Genomic DNA, 16517 nt, shown 5'->3' with positions numbered 1-16517 from the left:
GTACTCCTCCCAGGTTGCTTGCCCTTTCTTCCAGAGATGATAAACTCTGCTTTTTTTTCTTGACTCCTAGCAAAAGCTCCCCGTTCAGTCAGGCCGGTCATTTTCCTAAGCGGTTCAACTTGCAGCACATGGGAATAGCCTGGTCCTGAGCCATTAAGATTTCCTTCTTAAAGATTGTCCATCCCATCTGGACCCCTTTGCCCTTCAGGACCATCTCCCAAGGGACTCTCTCAACCAGTGTCCTGAAAAGGCCAAAGTTTGCCCTCCGGAAGTCCATAGTGGCAGTTTTGCTGAACACCTTCCTTGAATTGAAAGAATTGAAAATTCTATCATTTCATGATCACTAAGCCCAAGACAGCCTCCAACCATCATACCTCCCACTAGTCCTTCCTGGTGTCAGAGGTGAATTAGTCAGAGAAGTCACCACCACTGTGGGCTTAATTCAGAGGGTTTTATTAATGATGAAGTGATGATCAAGTGGTAATCAATCAATGATCAAATGAAGATCACATGGTCATCAAATGGTGATTAAGCGATAATTGAATGGTAATTAGAATCACAGCATCATTTAGGTTGGAAAAGACCCTTAAGATCATTGAGTCTAACTGTTAACCTAACCCTGCCAAGTCCACCGCTATCCCGTGTCCCTAAGCGCCACACCTACACATCTTCTCGACACCTCCGGGGATGGCGACTCAACCGCTTCCCTGGGCAGCCCGTTCCAGTGCTTGACAAGCCTTGGCCCCTCGATCCAGCCTATCCAGATCCCTCTGGAGAGCCTTTCCAGCCTCCAACAGATCACTGCTCCCACCCACCACCTCTGAAGCTGCCCCACAGCCACTCGCAGTTTCCTACCCCAGCACGGAAAGGCTCACGCTGACTCTGAAAGGCAGTTCGTTGCCATGGAAAAAGGCCATTTCCGCCGTGACTCCCAGCTTGCGGTGCCACCGATAGAAAGTTCTGGAGGCAGCACATCACCAAAGCACTAAGAAGTCCACAGGCCCTTGTTGGGCCACCTTAGTAATAGGCCCTTGTTGGGCCACCTTAGACCTTAGGCCCTTGGTGGGCCGCCTGCGGCTTTGAGGTGCCACCCTGAGGTGCCGTGCTGTGCCCCGGCCACCCACCGCCTCCGAGTACATGGCATGTGTGAGCCCAGGCCAGGCTCCAAGGTCGCTCCCGTCCCCTGGGCCGGGGAGCCTGGCACCGCAGGCAGAACTTGGGATGCAGCCTTACCGGTGCGGCACAGAGGGGAAGGATCACCTTCCCCGACCTGCCGGCAGCGCTCCCCATGCCGGGGGCAGGAGCACAGAGCTCCCTCAGCGAGGGCTGGAGCCCTGGAGTCGCGCTGCCCCAACAGCATGTTTCAGCCAACAGCTTCCCACTCGACGGCTGCACCGGGGGACGCGGCATTGGACTCTGACCTCACTGCAGGAGCAGCTGCCCCGGTGACGTGGGTGCCGAGGGCTCGGGCCCCCGCCTCGGCTCTTCGCAGCCACCCCGGTGAGGCGGTGGCCGCCTCAGAGCGGGCGGCAGGTGGCCGAGGGCGTCCCTGCCCGTCGTTGGGGCGCGCGCAGGCCAGCGGTGCTGATGTCACAGTGGCCACTGTGACCCGCGGGGGCAAGCCCACAAAAAGGAGCGCTGGGCGCAGGCCGCCCGTCAGTGCGACCTGGTGAGGTGAGGAGAGGGCAGGGGAGGGACGGGGCTGGTGCGGGGCTGCCGAGGGAGGAGGGGGGCCCCAGGCCTCGGGGCGCTGGGCCTGTGCTGCAAGCTCAGCCGCCTCTGGCTTCTCCCTCGCCCGCGCCCCGCTTCTCCCTCAGAGTCAGCAGAGGAGCATTTGGAGGAGACGCCCGGCGCTGCTGGGACAGGGACTCTCCAAACGCTCACCGTTGACGTGCGCCATGTCCGCAAGCAAGCAGCAGGCCCCCGACTCGATGGAGCAGGGTGAGAGCAAAGTAGCCCTCCCGCGGCGTAGCAGAGGGCTTGTCGGGGCGGTCGGCGTGGGGCCGAGAGCGGTGGCAGGGGGAGGCAGGAGCTCCCCGACCACCCCGGGGCAGGGCCCCTCCTGCCCTCAGCCAGCGGGGCCCAGGCTGGGCAGTGGGCACCTGCTGGGACCCCCGTGCCTGCAATGCCCCCTTCCTCTCCAAGGCCTCCAGCCCTGCCCAGCAGCCAGCTCGGCAGGGGCAGAGCAGGCCCTCGGGGGCAATCCCTCAGGGACGCTTCCCCCGGCCCCGCAGAGGTGCTCATTCCCAGTGGCGTTTGCTCTCTCCCCTCCAGCATGCCTGCTGTGTCGCCGGGCAGAGGCTGACCCGGGTCTCTGCGGGGACAAAGTGGAGAAGCGAGGGCTCTGTGCCCACGTGTTTTGCCTGGTGAGTTACGCCGGGGCTCCCTCCAGCTTGCCGACAGGCAGTCCCTGCCACGCTCTCCTCAGCACCTCCTCCTCTTTTCTCTGCTGCAGTTTTTTGCCAGCGGGCTTTTTCAGCGAGGGGCCAAGGAAGCAGGACTTGTGGGATTTCTCCCCAAGGATATTCAATCTACAGTCGCGCGGGCAGCGCAGAAGGTGAGCACCTGACAAGACCGGGGAGATCTGTGCCGGGAGAGGTTTGCGGGAGCCTAGCCTAGACCCGAGAAGAAATCCCAGCCCTTCCAGCCGGCTCTGGGGCAGGAGTCTTGCTCCCAGCAGCTCCACAGAGGCTCCAGCACAGGAGCCTCCTCCGACAGGCGCATCTGCGGGGTGTGACCCAGCAGCGGCCACATCCTGCGCCCTGCCTGGAGGCGTGGGGCTGGCCGTGGCGGCCCTGGGGCTGCCGCTGATGGGGGCTGCTCTGCTCTTTCCAGCACTGCTTCGTCTGTGGCGAGAGCGGGGCCACCATCTCCTGCCGGGAAACAGGCTGCAACCGCAGCTTCCATCTCCCCTGTGCCGTGGAAGGTGGATGCGTCACCCAATTCTTTAGGTTCTACAGGTAAGGGCAGCTGGCCCCCACAGGAGAGGCTGCTTCCTTTCAATCCTCTTCTGCCAGCATCAGCCAAACAGGGAAGGAACCCGCAGTGACATTTCAGAACAGCCAGTCTCAGGCATAGCCACAGCCAGACAAAGTCTGGGGCTCCTTCACACCCCGTCTCCCCTCCTTGCCGCCACCGGGGAAGGAGCCAGCCCTTCTCACCTCGCCCATCCCTTTCCTCTTACCACCAGGGCCTTCTGCTGGGAGCACCGCCCAGAGCAGGCAGTGGAGGCGGTTCCGGAGGAGAACACCACCTGCCTCATCTGCCTGGACCTTGTGGAGGAGAGAAAGTCCTACGGCACCATGGTGTGCCCAGCGTGCAAACACGCCTGGTTCCACAGGGGCTGCATCCAGGTAGGAGCCGTTCCCTCGTCCCCAGGATTTGCTCGCCCCCGGGGCACGGCAGGCGCTCGGCAGCACCAGGGCCTCACTCGTGCCCCTTACGTTTCTCCTCCTGCAGGGACAGGCTCTGTGCGCCGGCAGGTTTTGCTTCCAGTGCCCACTCTGTAGAGATAAGGAGCACTTTCTCTCGGAAATGCTCACCATGGGGATCCGAATCCCCTTGAGGTTGGTGTCCTTCTGGCCGGCTCACAAGACAGGAGGCTGCAAGCACTGTGCCGTGCCAGGGGCTGCCCCAGCAGCCCTTCCTGGCCCTCCGCTGTCCCGCGAGTCTGGGCTTCAGCTTCACGGAGGAGCTGGAAACAGGGCGGGGGGGGCAAGCAGGGACGCCCTGCATCTCTCTTATGCCGGGGCAGCAGGGGCTCATCCATTTTCCTTTCTCCATCAGACTGCCATCATGGGAGATCAGGCATGAATACGCAGAACTAGGCGAGAGGCACCGCCGCTGCGATGCCAGGGAGTGCCTTTGTCCCGGAGGCAGGGAGCAGGCAGAGCAAGAGGGGTAAGTTGCCACAGCTGCACCCTGGGGCTCTGTACGAGAACCCTGTCTCACCAAGGACTGAGGCACAAGGACCGAGACTGAGAGCTCGGCCGGACAGTCCCGTGCTGCGGTCACTTTGTCCTCACAGCCATGAACCCGTTTGCCTCCCCAGGCCCTGGCAACTGCTCCTGTGCTGCTCCTGCGCTGCCGAGGGCACCCACAGACGCTGCTCCGACTTGACGAGCAGCACGGCCAGCTGGGAGTGCGACGCGTGTGCTGGCCTGGGCACCGGTAAGAGGCAAAGCACCCGGCGGCCCCTGGGCTGGGGCCAGGGGCCAGGCAAGGCCTGGCAGCGGGAGCCCAGGGTGGGTCTGGCAGAGCCTCTCTGCTCTAGGAGGGCTGGGGGCACCGCTCTGGCCTATCCTGCCCCGGGCCTGGGGGCCGTGCCCTTGACCTTCATGCTTCCCCTTACAGCCTCCAGTGCCAGCTCGGAGCTCGCCGGCCCCAACACTGCCAGCCAGGCAGGCTCGGGGCAATCGCTCAGGTCTCCGGCACCGGAGACCAGCAGCCCCAGCACCGCCAGCCAGCTGCCATCAGGGTCCTCCTGCGGCTCCCCACCATCGGAGACCAGCAGCCCCAGCTCTGCCAGCCAGGCGGCATCGCGGTCCTCCTGCGGCTCCCCGTCACTTCAGGGCAGCAGCTGCTCCAGCCCCCCTGGGCCCGACCGTGTGCGAAACAGCTCCCGCTTGCAACGCCAGGCCCAACATCCCTACAGCTGGCCTGGAAGATGCCATGACAGGAGCCGTGTGCCAGCACCAAGTGCTGAGAGCAGCACCCCCAGCCAGGCAGCGCTGGGGCTGTCCCACAGCTCCCCGGCATCCGAGACCAGCAGCCCCAGCACCACCAGCCAGCTGCCAGCGGGATCCTCCTGCAGCTCCCCACCGCCAGAAACCAGCAGCCCCAGCACTGGGAGGCAGGTGGCATTCGGGCCAACCCACAGCTCCCTGGCACTGCAGACCAGAAGCCCTGGCAATGCGGCATCAGGGCCGTCCCAAGGCCCCCCAGTGCCTGAGGGCAGCAGCCGCTCCAGCCCCCCTGGGCCCGACCGCATGCGAAAGAGCTCCCGCTTGCGACGCCGGGCCCAACACCCTTACAGCCGGCCCAGAAGATGCCGTGACAGGATCCGTGCGCCAGCACCAAATGCTGAGACCAGCACCCGCAGCCAGGCGGCGCCGGGGCCGTCCCACAGCTCCCCGGCACCCGAGACCAGCGGCCCCAGCACTGCCAGCCAGCTGCCAGCGGGGTCCTCCTCTGGCTCCCCAGCGCTCGAGAGCAGCGGAAGCTCCAGCCCTCCTGGGCCCGTGCGGATGCGAGACCGCTCCCACTTGCAACGCCGGGCCCAACATCCCTACAGCCGGCCTGGACGCCGCCACGGGACCAGCCGTGCGCCATCCTCGAGTGCTGGTCCTGATCCCCCTCCACCCGTACAATAAAGTTGGACGTTAATCTCTGTGCCGGGACATTCCACGCTCATTTGTCGGCTTCCCCTCCTCCACCTCTCCCTTTCTTGGGGGGCAGCCTTAGGGGCTGGGCCCAGAGCGTTGTCTTCTCCCTGGCGGCTGGCAGCACTTTCCCCAAACCTCCCTCCTCGTGGGCTGGCCTTGGCCGGCTGCCCCGCGCCATGGCCGTGGGCTTTGGGCCTTGCTGGCCCTGCAGCCAGCTCGGTTGCCTGAGGGGAAGTTCACGCCCACCCCCGGGACAGGGGGTCTCCGCCCCCGCACCCGGAAGGGTGGCCCGGCATGGCCTGTGTCCGGCAATGTGTGCTGTGCTCCCCCCAGCCAGCATGGCCCTCACTGCTCGCCCCCCAAAATCACGCACCTCGGCCCCAGCGACTTTTGACACGCTTCAATTGTCTCCTTCTCGATAAGGCTGTAACCCATTTCCCACCCTCGTTGCCCAGGTTAGTGAGAATTGGAGCAAAGTGGCAAAGCTCCTTTCCTCGGAATGTTGATTTCAGTGTCATGTCTGTCTTTGTGACATGAAGAATTCTGCAGCTTGTGTTCTACAGTAGCCAAAGGCCATTCCCCGTTCCCCAGCTCCAGGTCCTGTTCTCCAACGTGATTGCTGCTGCACCAACTGTAGGCTTCCTTCTTGCAGAAAAAGCCAAGAAATCCTTTCTAAGAGAGACTGCAAACACCTGGTCAGGAACATGCTCCTGAGAGCTCAGGAGAGCCAGAGCAGTACCCGTTACTGAGGGCTTGAGTCCCGTCATACGGCCTTTAGAGCAAAAAACTCACACGTGCTCTACGGCAAGGTAACAGGGGGCCTGGGAAATGTCAGTCATCCAAAAGGATTTCCCTCCCGTTGGAGACCAGCAAGTACCTTTCTAGTGCAGGAAGGAGAAGAAATTTGGTTGCAGAGTGACGGCTGAACAGCTCCGCGGAATTTGGCGCAGAGCTGGAAGGCTGAATCAAAGCATAACGGTGACCAAAGCGCAAAGAGAATCCCCTGGCCTGGCTGTACAGATGTGAACTACCCTCTGCTCTTCAGGCAAACTACAGGTGGTCTTACGGTGTGTGCATTGAGCGCCTTCCTGACAGGCCTTGATGCAGCATGCGAGTTGCTTCATTACAGTAGGGAGCAGCTGTCCTCTCTGAGGAAGGCAGGGGAACCTGGGAGACCCGATGGGCTTTCCTGCCAACAAAGAGGCCAAAAGGAGGGACAGAGGGTCCAAAAGAGAACTCGGTGGCAGCGCTTTGTCCTTCTGCTCTTGCCTGCTGTGACTGGGAAGATGTGAGCTCCAGGCGCCTGTCCTATGGGCTGTTGCATCATACGGCTGATGGGGAGCTGGGGACGTCCAGCTGGCAGGGCCAGACCTTGATGAGGTCTGCACGGCAGAAACATGCAACGAGGGAAAAAACTGATGTAATTTCTGTGTTTAATCTGGCAGCCTTGTGTTCTTATACTGTTGGGCTGACCTAATAATAGGAATGTAGCTTTGAACACCTGGAACTTCTTTTTCGTGTCCTATTTTCCAGGTGTCTCTCAATCTATGGTTTTCCTCCTAGGGAGGGTGAGTCGGGCCCGGTGTTAGTCAGCAGAATTTGCTGCTGGCGGCTCTCAGTTAGCGAGGTTTAGGAATACCTCTGTGGTGATGCAGATTGTGGGAGTTTCTCCCTGCATCCGTCCCCTCTCCAGCACTGAGGCAGGCATTGGGAAAGCTCGGTGCTTGCCCCTGCATCAGCACCTTCATCTCACTCAGAGGTGGGGATACAGCACTGACCTTCCAGCACCAGGAATTGTCAGGTAGGCAGAATGATCCGCCCGTCCATCCAGCGCTGCAAAAAAGAACGCCTGCTTTCTAACACTCCAAAATTGAGCCTTAGAGAGTTTCTGAAGCGCCGACTTAACGGTAACAGTCTCAGTTAATCCCAGGAGCCACAGGCCCTGTACCTGCTGCCATCGCCTCCTCTCCATCAACTGTTTTCCAGCCTCTTCCACCTCACCCCAGCTCAGATGCTCAGGGCTGACGGGGGGCTGGCGACCCTCGGGGCAGCCGCAGGAACCGCTCCGACCTTGGTTGTGGGGTTGTCCCTGGGGCTGGGCGCTCGGGCCCAGGGCTGGCGACCACGGAAGGGCCCGTGGGCCGTGAGGAATCCAGGTCCCCCCCAGCCCCGTCCACGCTGGGAGATACCTGCCCCTGCCCCTGCCCCTGGTCCTGGTCTTATCCCTATCCTTATCCCTATCCTTATCCCTATCCCTATCCCTATCCCTATCCCTATCCCCCTCCTCGCCCCGGCTGCCCCCACCCCACCTCTCCTCCATTTCTCCTCAGGCTGCTCAGCCTCCCGCCCCCTCTATCTGTGACTGACAGCCAGCCTCCGGCTCCGCTGATTGGCTCAGCCGTGGCCAATGGCGCAGCTGTTGCCAGGCCGGCAGGGGCAGATGAGGCCTCTCCTCACAGAGCTGCCCCCTGCCGCTGGCGAAGGTGGACGGATGGATCCACGGAGGGATGTCCGTGACTTTTTCTCGGAATGCTGTCCCGGAGCCCAGCCAGAACTAGGGCCGTGCCTTCCCCACCCCGCTCTTCCCCCGCCTTGTTAGGTCTCCTTGTTGCCACCAGCTGGTTCCCAAGGCTGGGCCCGGTCCGCTCTCCTGCAAGCCAGGGCTGTGGCCTTGGCTTTTCGCCCTGCTCCCTCCACTCAGCATCCTCAGCTCCACCACCTCAGGGTCACTGCAGCCAAGGCTGCTGCCGACTTTCAAATCCCCAACCAGTTCCTCCTTGTTCACCAGCACCAGGTCCAGCTCAGCACCTCTCCTTCTGGGTTCCTCCATCTCCTTGCTTCCTCCATCACCCGTGCCAGGAACTGCACTCTAGAAGCCTCCTAGATTGCCTGAGCCCTGCTGGACCGTCCTTCCAGCAGGTACCAGGGTGGTTCAGGTCCCCCATGAGGACCAGGGCCTGTGAACGTGAGGCTTCCTTCTTTACTGGTTTGAAGAAGACCTTGGCTACCTCTTCCTCCTGAACAGGAGGTCCCTAGCAGTTCCCTGCTAACACAGCAGCCATCTTGGTCTGTCTGCTGACCCTGAACCACAGGCTGGCTCCTGTCCCACCCCAAGCAGGAGGCAAGTACATCTCCTCGCCTTCCCGGCCGGTCCTTCCCGACAAGCTTGCGTCCCTCCACCGCAGCCCTCCCACGGTGCCATCTATCCACCACACCCCCATGGTCCTAGCATGGTCACAGCCCTGTAATCCCACGCAGATTCTGGCCCTGCGAGTGGTTCTCCACGTTGCGTGCGGGAGTGTGCGGGCACTTCAGGGACGCACCAGCTGTGCTGGTTTCCCTGGGAAGGGGGCGAGAGCCTCCTCCACCGTGCTACCTCTGTGTTGGGATGCGCGGGAGAGGGGCTGCACGTGTTTGCGCTGTGGGGTATGCGTGGACTTTACTCCCTCCTGCCCCTACGAGCTGTTCTGGGATCACGCACCGGGGGTGTGTAACCCCTTTAGACCATCACCAGGCACAGACTAGTCAGTCCAGCTGGGAACAGCCCCAGAGCCCTTTATTTTGTATTTTTAGGTGGATCTGAGAAGCTGAGAAGCCTCCCAGCCCCTTTTTGCTAATAGCCACTGCTACAGCCGCCGCCTCCGGCACCTTCTCCTCCACTGCGGTACCAGCATCGCGTGCTAGGGAGGAAGAAAGAAAGCCTGTGACCGTACGGACAGGGAGAAGGCAGAGAAATCCTGCAGGCGTCACTCAGGCCACCGGTGATGGGATCTGCTTGCGACGAAGCCTCCAGTTGTCTATGAAGAGGGGAGGCCCCTGATGCCCGAGGCCCTGAGAAGGTCCCAGGTGCAGCTGATGAGCCTGGGGCTGAGTCAAGTGGGGCAGAGACCTTGGGGGTCCCGTACAGGGGTGCCCCTCGGGGCAAGGTGTCTTGGGGCAGGACTCTGCGAGGGGAGGACGTGCTCTCTGGTTTGGAACGGGGAAAGGCAGCCATCGGAGGGATCCCTCTGTCTTCAGCCAGGACTTTCACGTCCCACATGGAAAGCCAATTCTAGGTGCCCAGGCAGCCCCCTTGGCTGCCAGGGAGGTCCAGCCCAAAGCCAGCCTCCAGAACCTGCTTCTGTCTCACCAGGGGTGTCAGAGAAATGCCCTCTTTCCCCCAGGGCTGCCCTCGGTGGAGGGACGGGCCTCGCAGCCGAGGAAGCACCATCCCTCTTTGGAGATAGTTACCAGGGGAACTGCCTCTGCTGCTCCAGCTTCCGCTGCTTGTTCTCAGTGACATTCCTGAAGATGGTCCTCCGTTCCTGATGCGGCTCCAGCCTTCTGAGGACCTGGGCCGCTCGTGGGGAAAGGTGGCTGCAACAACAGGGAAACGTCATCCCTCAGCCTCTGCCGGAGACCCCGTCTGCCTCTGCCCTCGCACAGCCCCTGCACCCACCCGGTGCCGCGTGTACTCAGCCTTTCACCCTGCGGTGAGCTTTGGGTCTTAGCTGCAGGGGTAACCCAGGTCATCCCCGCGTTAGGAGACATCGGAAGGTGTCCTACGCAACCCCAGGACGCAGGGACGGGGGACACGGACATCCCTGCGGGGTCACGGCCGCTCGAGTGCCCCCAGGCTGCGGCCGGAGCCGGCGCACACTTACTCAGGCTGGAGTCTCTGCAGCTGGGCGGCTGCTGCCATCTCCTCTGCTGGGAGAGGGCTTTCAGCCTTCCTCCACCTCCCGCCGACCTCCTTTCTCCTGGGCTGGGCTGGAGGGTGGGGAGCCCGAATGCCTTCAGTGCTGAGCACCTGCCGAGGAGGAGACGCTGTCAGCAAACCAGACGGCAAACAGAGGTGCCGTTTCCCAGAGGACCTCTCGAAAGGAGCCTGCAGCGGGACCTGGGAGCCGGGAGGCTCAGCACCAGCGTGCCCGTCATCACGGCTGACAGCTGCTTTTGCCCCTCGGGTCCTGCTGCCAATCTCTCCCTCACGGAGATGAGCGGGCAAACCCCTGCCCTGCGGCTGCGTGTCAGTCCCGCTCCCACCCCCCTGGAGACCTGCCGCCCCGACGGAGAGGGCTGCTGCTGCTCTCAGCGGTGTCAATCGCTGCCCTGTACCTGGGGCGGTTGTTGGTCCTCCCCTGCAGACCAGGCCTCCCATGCCGCCCATTCTGCCTTTGCTTGCTGTCGCCGCTCTTCCCACCGGGTCTTCACTCGCTCCCACTCTGCAGACAGCTTCCAGACCTCCTGGAGGGGACAGAAGCGCAGCAGCAGTCAGGATTAGTCTCAGCTCCCGGCGGGGCTTCCCTCGGGTCTGGCCCGTGTTGGTGCCCCTTGCCTCAGCCGGTTGGTCAGCAGCGCTTTGGCCCTAACAGATCGGGGGCCGTGGAGTCACGCCAGGCTCCTCAACTCATGGCAAACACAGCGGAGTGACCAAAGACCTCCACTGTCAACGACCTAGAAAGGACTTGTACATTTTCCATAGCCCCTGGCCAGAAGAAAAAGTGTTTCATGACAACCCGGGGGCAACAGCAGGCGGGAAGGGTGTGCAGCACCTTCCTTTTCCTGAAGAAGATCTGAAGGAGGTGACGATGAACGCACACCAAGGGACCCTTTCAGGACGGCTCTCTGCACAAAGAGGCTTTTGCCGAGTCTCGAACAGCACGGTAGTTACAGCAAGGCAGAGCACGTACCTGCAGCGCTCTCCTGCAGCCTTCAGAAGACGGGAGCGCAGCGGTGGGCCTGGCTGGAGGAGCTGGCTTCTGCCTGCTTGCCTCCTTCGTCCTGGGGGAGCTGCCTGGACATGGTGGGAGCAGACTGCAAAGAGACACCAGGAGTCGGCGTGAGCGTGGGGCAGGTGGGTGCCCCACGCTCTCCATCTGGTATCAAAGCTCCCCAGGCTGGCAGAAGAAGCGGTGGAGGTGGGACCGTTTCCCATGGCAAGGGGGGGCCTTTCCTGAGCCCCATCAGATGGATGGGAGAGGACCACCTCAGGTCTGCTGTAGGAGCAAGCAGAGTAATGTGGCGTGCGCTCAACCTCCGCTGCCTTCCCCACTATGGGGCCTGTGATGGGGCAAACAAGCTCATGAAAACCGTGGGGCACGTGCCAGGCACCTTCCCGAGTCCCTACAGACGGAGTCTCCAAAGGGGACATCTCTCCTACGTGGGCGCAAGGGTCCCCTTCATCCCTTCCACCCCTTCCCACAAGGGTCTCACCTGGCAGAAGGCTTCTTCTCCGTGTCTTGCTGCCTGGTGCCCGGCCCCTGGTTTGGCAGCGCGGGGAGGGAATACTTCACCCGCCTCTCCAGCAGCTTGTCAGGCGCCTGGCTTCCCTCTGTACCTGGGAAAGGAGGAAGCTCTTCAGAGCAGCCCCGTGGGGAGTGCGTTTGAACCGGGCTCTGGACAGCAAGGACCCCTTCCCGTACCTCTTCTGACCCTGTGCTTTTCTGCAACCTTCTTGTGCCAGGCGGAGAAAGCCTTGGACGCCGATCTGCTGATCACCAGGAACTGAAACCTGGAACGCGAATGATGACACAGGCTTGAAGAATGGTGACCTCCTACCTTCTGCAGCTTGCCAGCACTAATCCTCCCGACTGTCGTGCGAGGCGTCGCATCCCTTTTCCTTTGTGGCCCTGCACAGGTTTTATCGGCAATCTCCCCCAACCCAACGCTGCCTCACCATGTGCAGTTGGCTCTCGCTGATGGCAATGACAACAGGCTGGGCGTGAGAAACACGATCACGATGCCGGGTCACTCCAGGAGAATACACGCATAGTGCCAGCTCAGCATTTGTTAACCAGAAACCAGTCGCTTCACGATTGATCCCTGACTCGATGCCGAATGTCAAGCCCTGACAACGCGTGCTCCTGAGCAGGAGCTGGGAAGCCGCCCGCTCGGCCGGTCAAGGGCTGCAGAGGAAAAGCACTCACCTCGGGAACGCGTGGGCAGGAGCAGCCTGCATCTCCTGAGCGGCGGTCGCTCCACCGGAGACAGCTGCCCCAGGCATCCACAGCCTCTGCAAAGTGACACAGACCCATCAGAAGGTTTCCAAGGCAGTTTCCTCTTGGCTCCCTAAGGAAGCAGACCTGTCTCCCGCTCCAAAAGCAAGCCGCTTCTCCAAACCTCTCCGCCAAATCCTCCTCCATCAGCGTTAGCCCTTGCTCTGCTCTGGAGAAGCTGCACAGCCAACACTGAGACCGCGCAATAACACCGCTGGGCTTTTTGTAGGGCAAGGACCCAGAAGAAACTTTCTTTGCTAATGGAGAAGTCAGCGGGGGCAAGCACGGGGAAAGGTGTTTGACTGTCCTGCCACGTCCAGGCTGGCCAACGGCGACCGGGTTGCTCACCCTTCCTTAGGCTTCCCAAAGACACGGAAGCAGCCCTCAAAACCTCGAGCAACTTACAGTGTGAAGCAGCGCAATCCGGCTGGCCTTCCTCTCCAGCCCTGTGACGCAGTCAGAATAGAACCGCATGCACAGGAGGTCGTCGTTGCAGGACAGAACACCAATGTCCTTGAAGGCGAAGGAGAGGCGCTGCCCGTTCTTCAGCTGGGAAGAGTACAAGAGGATGGTCTCTTGCACGCAGTCCTTCACCACGTGCTGTGGGAAGGAGGTGGCTCGCGACAGCCGCTTGTAGTTCAGCGGCTTGATCTTGACGTTGCCTGCGAGGAAGAGGAACGTGGTCACTGTCACAGCAGGCCAAATTTCCACGTAAGATTCATAACAAAATGCCAGAGGGAAGGGTGCTCACAGAAACAGCCCTTGGGGAGCGGTTAGTTTTGGGGGAGCTCAAGCCACCCCCTGACCTTTAGAGGCAGTTCTCTACTTCTCCCAGCCCTTCCCAAAGAGCCGAGAGCACACGTTCCCCCCCCAGACATGGAGGGGGAAAGCGGAGGGTGGCCGCTGCTTTCTCACCGGGGATAACCACTGTGGGGAACGCGAGCTCCTGCAGACACAACACATCAAGCTCCAGTCGGAAGACGGGTCTTCGAACCACATACACCTCTTCTTTGCCCTGGAATTGCTCTTGGACCATAGCGAAGGTCCCGAGTCCTGCGACCAGGACACCCTGCCCAGGAAAAAGACAAAAAGGCTGATGAGCGAGTACTTCAGAGATGGGAAAAGTAAAAGCTTAGGAAAAGGCCTGTGTTCTCCATTTGTTTTCTTGCCCTCCTCAAAATATTCGCTAACATCCCTTGGCTAGAGAAGATCCCAGGCAATTCCAGCACAGGGAGGGAATACCCCTGGGACTGATTCCCAGGGATTATCCTTGGCGTGGCACCAGCATAATTGCCTGCCTCTCTGCTCGGCCTCTCCGCTCTGACCACAGCGAAGGGTGAAGCCCTATCGTGTGCTGAATTCTTTCTCAGACTAGATCTGGACTTGGTTTCTCTCCCGGTTGACCAAGAAGCAGCTCTGGGCACACGGGCTTGTCTCAGTGTGCCGCCACGATGCTCAGGGAGGGCTCGCTTCCCGGGGTGCAGGCCCTCTGGGGCAAAGGGGGACCAAGACGCCAGCCTACCTTGTCCTGCTTCAGCTGTCCCAGGATGTACGCAGACACAGCATCCCAAATAGCCACAACGTCTGGAAAGCAAAGGAAAGAGGTGTCGGGCTCCGGGCCAGCCAGCTCACAGCCTCTCGGCAAGCTCCTCGCCCAGGGGTTGATAGATGCCAGCGTCCGCAAACAGCCCAGACAAACGCGGCCACGGCTGCGGAGCTGGGCTGTGCCCCAATTTCCGACTGCTAGCCGTACTCTGCTCCCGGGGCAGGGCTGGGGTACAAATGGGGATGTGGGAAGGGCTCAGGACAGGGGCTGTGGCCATCTAACCCCCAGAAAGCCTTGGCACCCCAGAGCCCAGGACGTGATCTGCCAGCATGGTGGCACAAGGGGGTCCCACGGGGAGGACGAGAGGTTCTCCCAAAGGAGACTTTGTTCAAGGGAAAGGGCTGATTTACAGCACAGGCATTTCCAGCCAGCTCGCGAGAGCCCTGTGGGAGCTGTAGCTGTCCCCCCCAGCCCCCGGGACGCAGAAGCCCTCTTCATCCCAGAGCCAGAACCCCACGAGGGGCCAGCTTCCAGGGAAAGCTGGCCCTGGATGGCCCCCCTCGCAAGGGGACGGAGCCATTCCCAGGGGAGCCTCAGGGCTCCGGACAGCACCAGGACCTGGTTGCCACGTCGTCCCCCGAGTCCAGTGGGACCCCCAGGCAGGGCTCTCGCAGCAGCCCCCAGCCCTGTCCAGTCACCCCCACAGCCCGGCACCTGCAGCTTTTTCCAGAGGCCAGCCCCCGTGCAACCCCTCAGAATGGAATTCCCAAACCCCTTACCCTTGGTGGAGAGATGCAGGAGCGTGGGGAACAAGCTGCTGAGCTCCAAGCTGATGGCCACGGTGCAGCAGCCCTCCATCGCGCCTGCCGCTTGTCCTCCGCTCAGGAAAAGGGATGCTCTTCGCAGCTCCGTGCCCAAAACTCCTCTCCGACGTGCCCCTGCTACTCTGCCGGTCACAACGGGTCCCCCCAGCGCAGCCCCGCTGCCTCCCGATCCCGCTCCTGGCTGTGGAGCAGTTCTGAAGCGCAGCAGTGGGGAGCCCCTGAGCAGTGCCCAGCAGCGCCCAAGCCTCGCCGGGAAGTGCCGGCAGTGCTGGGGAGACCTCCCTGGGATGCGGGGCATCCCTCTGTGACATCAGCCCGCATCATTTGAAGGTGCATTATGACGCCAGCAGGGAGCCGGCACAGCTGGGGAGAGAGAAGATGGATTTCCCTTCTTGTCCTGGGAAGCAGTCATCCCCGTCCTCTCCGAGTTGCTCCGGCAGAGCTTGCCGCTACCTGTGCTGGGAATCGTTGGGATGAATAGCCTGGCTTAGCACTAGAAGCTAAAGGAGTTGAAGCCTCAGGCCGCGAGAGCTGAGCGAGAGTCAACTTTTTGATAAAGCTAATGCTGCTAACCCAGAACTAGCTGAAACTGGCAGATGGGAGCAGAATGAAGACGACCAAGGAAACGATTCCAAGAGAATGACATAACTTCAGAAGAATGCCAGCCCAGTGTGGAATAATTGCTGGAGGTGACTTATTGATATGTCCCCCCGCCTCTCTTAAGGGAAGGTGAGCCTCCACGGTGGAATACAGTGGATACGCACGGAATCTGTTCCATAATAATTCCCTAAGCAACATAACCTGCAACCTTAGATGTCAGCAACACGAGGGGAGCTTGGTGTGCTGACTCTGAGAAACAACACGGAGGGCGGAGCAGAGCGGAGACACCGTGGCCAGGCTCTGCAAAATCACCGCAGGGATGGGGAACTGGAACCATAGGAACAAGAATGGAAGGTTCCTGCATTGAATCCACTACAGCAAGGAGGCGAAACAATGGGGTTCTGTCAACGCTGTTGTCTTACTTCTGATTTGTAAGTGCCCAGCTCTGGAGTACTGACATGGAACTTTGCTCATTATAATAGCAAAACACACCTCTGTCCCAAAAGCTACCCGCCTCTAAGGTGCCACCACCCTTCACTGAGCATGCGCTCTGAATTTTCTCTAGCATAGGCCATTAAAAGTAAAGCGAGGAGATTTTACACCAATCATGACAAAGGTATGTATGACTAGAGTCACTCAAGCTCCACCTAAAAAGAAGAAAATAGTATAAAAGGGCTTAGAGAGGAGGAATGCTGGGGAAGATACCATCGTAGACAAGTCGGGAGGACATCGCTGACTTCTGGCATCAGTCAAGGGGCTGAACGTCTCTTCCCCACCCCCACCCCCAATGAGATGCCTACTGGGTGAGATTCGGACCCTCAGTTATACCGAGTGCTTCCCCAGGAAACTCAGAAATCTCTGTAGAGTTTTTCCATAATTTAGTGTGCTTGTAGTCGACTGCCTTATTATCTGCACGTGCTTTGCAGACAGTGTACGTATCACCGGCAATCCAAAAGAACCTGTACTCCTGTTGCTTTAATAAACTGTACTATTCATTAAAATCTAGCCGTGATAGCTCGTTGAACGTGACTAAACTGAAAGGACAGTGCACTATTAGTGCATCTGTAATCGTGACAGTTTAATAAATCGAACGTGACTGGACTTAGAGTGCTGAATTGTGCACCACTCAGAATCTAAGCCTGGCCGCCCCCAGCCCCTCTGATATCTGAGGACAAGCTGGAATGCA

General features: G+C 60.4%; 2 protein-coding genes across 2 annotated transcripts; one reads left to right on the top strand and one right to left on the bottom strand.

Annotated features, from left to right (window-relative positions):
* The first annotated feature begins 1898 nt into the window (after positions 1-1898).
* Positions 1899-5372, top strand: LOC126049907 (PHD finger protein 7-like). The gene is made up of 10 exons (XM_049827034.1): positions 1899-1941; positions 2275-2366; positions 2456-2557; positions 2836-2960; positions 3191-3353; positions 3460-3566; positions 3787-3900; positions 4052-4170; positions 4354-4423; positions 4814-5372. The coding sequence occupies exons 1-10, from the start codon at positions 1899-1901 to the stop codon at positions 5370-5372; spliced, it is 1494 nt and encodes a 497-aa protein (XP_049682991.1).
* A 3529-nt stretch (positions 5373-8901) lies between these two features.
* Positions 8902-15457, bottom strand: LOC126049963 (uncharacterized). Its single transcript, XM_049827138.1, has 12 exons — positions 14687-15457; positions 13884-13945; positions 13277-13430; positions 12767-13023; positions 12293-12378; positions 11789-11877; positions 11580-11703; positions 11057-11180; positions 10482-10610; positions 10028-10173; positions 9615-9740; positions 8902-9064 (listed from the first exon to the last, which is right to left on the bottom strand). Exons 1-12 carry the CDS (start codon positions 15027-15029, stop codon positions 8998-9000), a joined length of 1707 nt encoding a protein of 568 aa, XP_049683095.1. The 5' UTR covers positions 15030-15457; the 3' UTR covers positions 8902-8997.
* Between the last annotated feature and the right edge of the window lie 1060 nt (positions 15458-16517).

This window comes from Accipiter gentilis, chromosome 23, assembly GCF_929443795.1.
Source record: "Accipiter gentilis chromosome 23, bAccGen1.1, whole genome shotgun sequence".
Taxonomy (NCBI): domain Eukaryota; kingdom Metazoa; phylum Chordata; class Aves; order Accipitriformes; family Accipitridae; genus Astur; species Astur gentilis.
The sequence above is the reverse complement of the archived record's forward strand: the minus strand, read 5'-3'. Positions and strand labels throughout refer to the sequence as shown.

Excerpts from the sequence above, each read along its gene's own strand:
- LOC126049963 (XM_049827138.1), bottom strand. The coding sequence starts at position 15,029 with ATGCCCCGCATCCCAGGGAGGTCTCCCCAGCACTGCCGGCACTTCCCG. Across the intron at positions 10,611-11,056 it reads GCTGCAGGAGAGCGCTGCAG|GAGGTCTGGAAGCTGTCTGC; the intron begins GTACGTGCTCTG and ends TGTCCCCTCCAG. Across the intron at positions 9,741-10,027 it reads CTGCAGAGACTCCAGCCTGA|CCACCTTTCCCCACGAGCGG; the intron begins GTAAGTGTGCGC and ends CTGTTGTTGCAG.
- LOC126049907 (XM_049827034.1), top strand. The coding sequence starts at position 1,899 with ATGTCCGCAAGCAAGCAGCAGGCCCCCGACTCGATGGAGCAGG. Across the intron at positions 1,942-2,274 it reads CCCCGACTCGATGGAGCAGG|CATGCCTGCTGTGTCGCCGG; the intron begins GTGAGAGCAAAG and ends TCTCCCCTCCAG. Across the intron at positions 2,961-3,190 it reads CAATTCTTTAGGTTCTACAG|GGCCTTCTGCTGGGAGCACC; the intron begins GTAAGGGCAGCT and ends TCTTACCACCAG.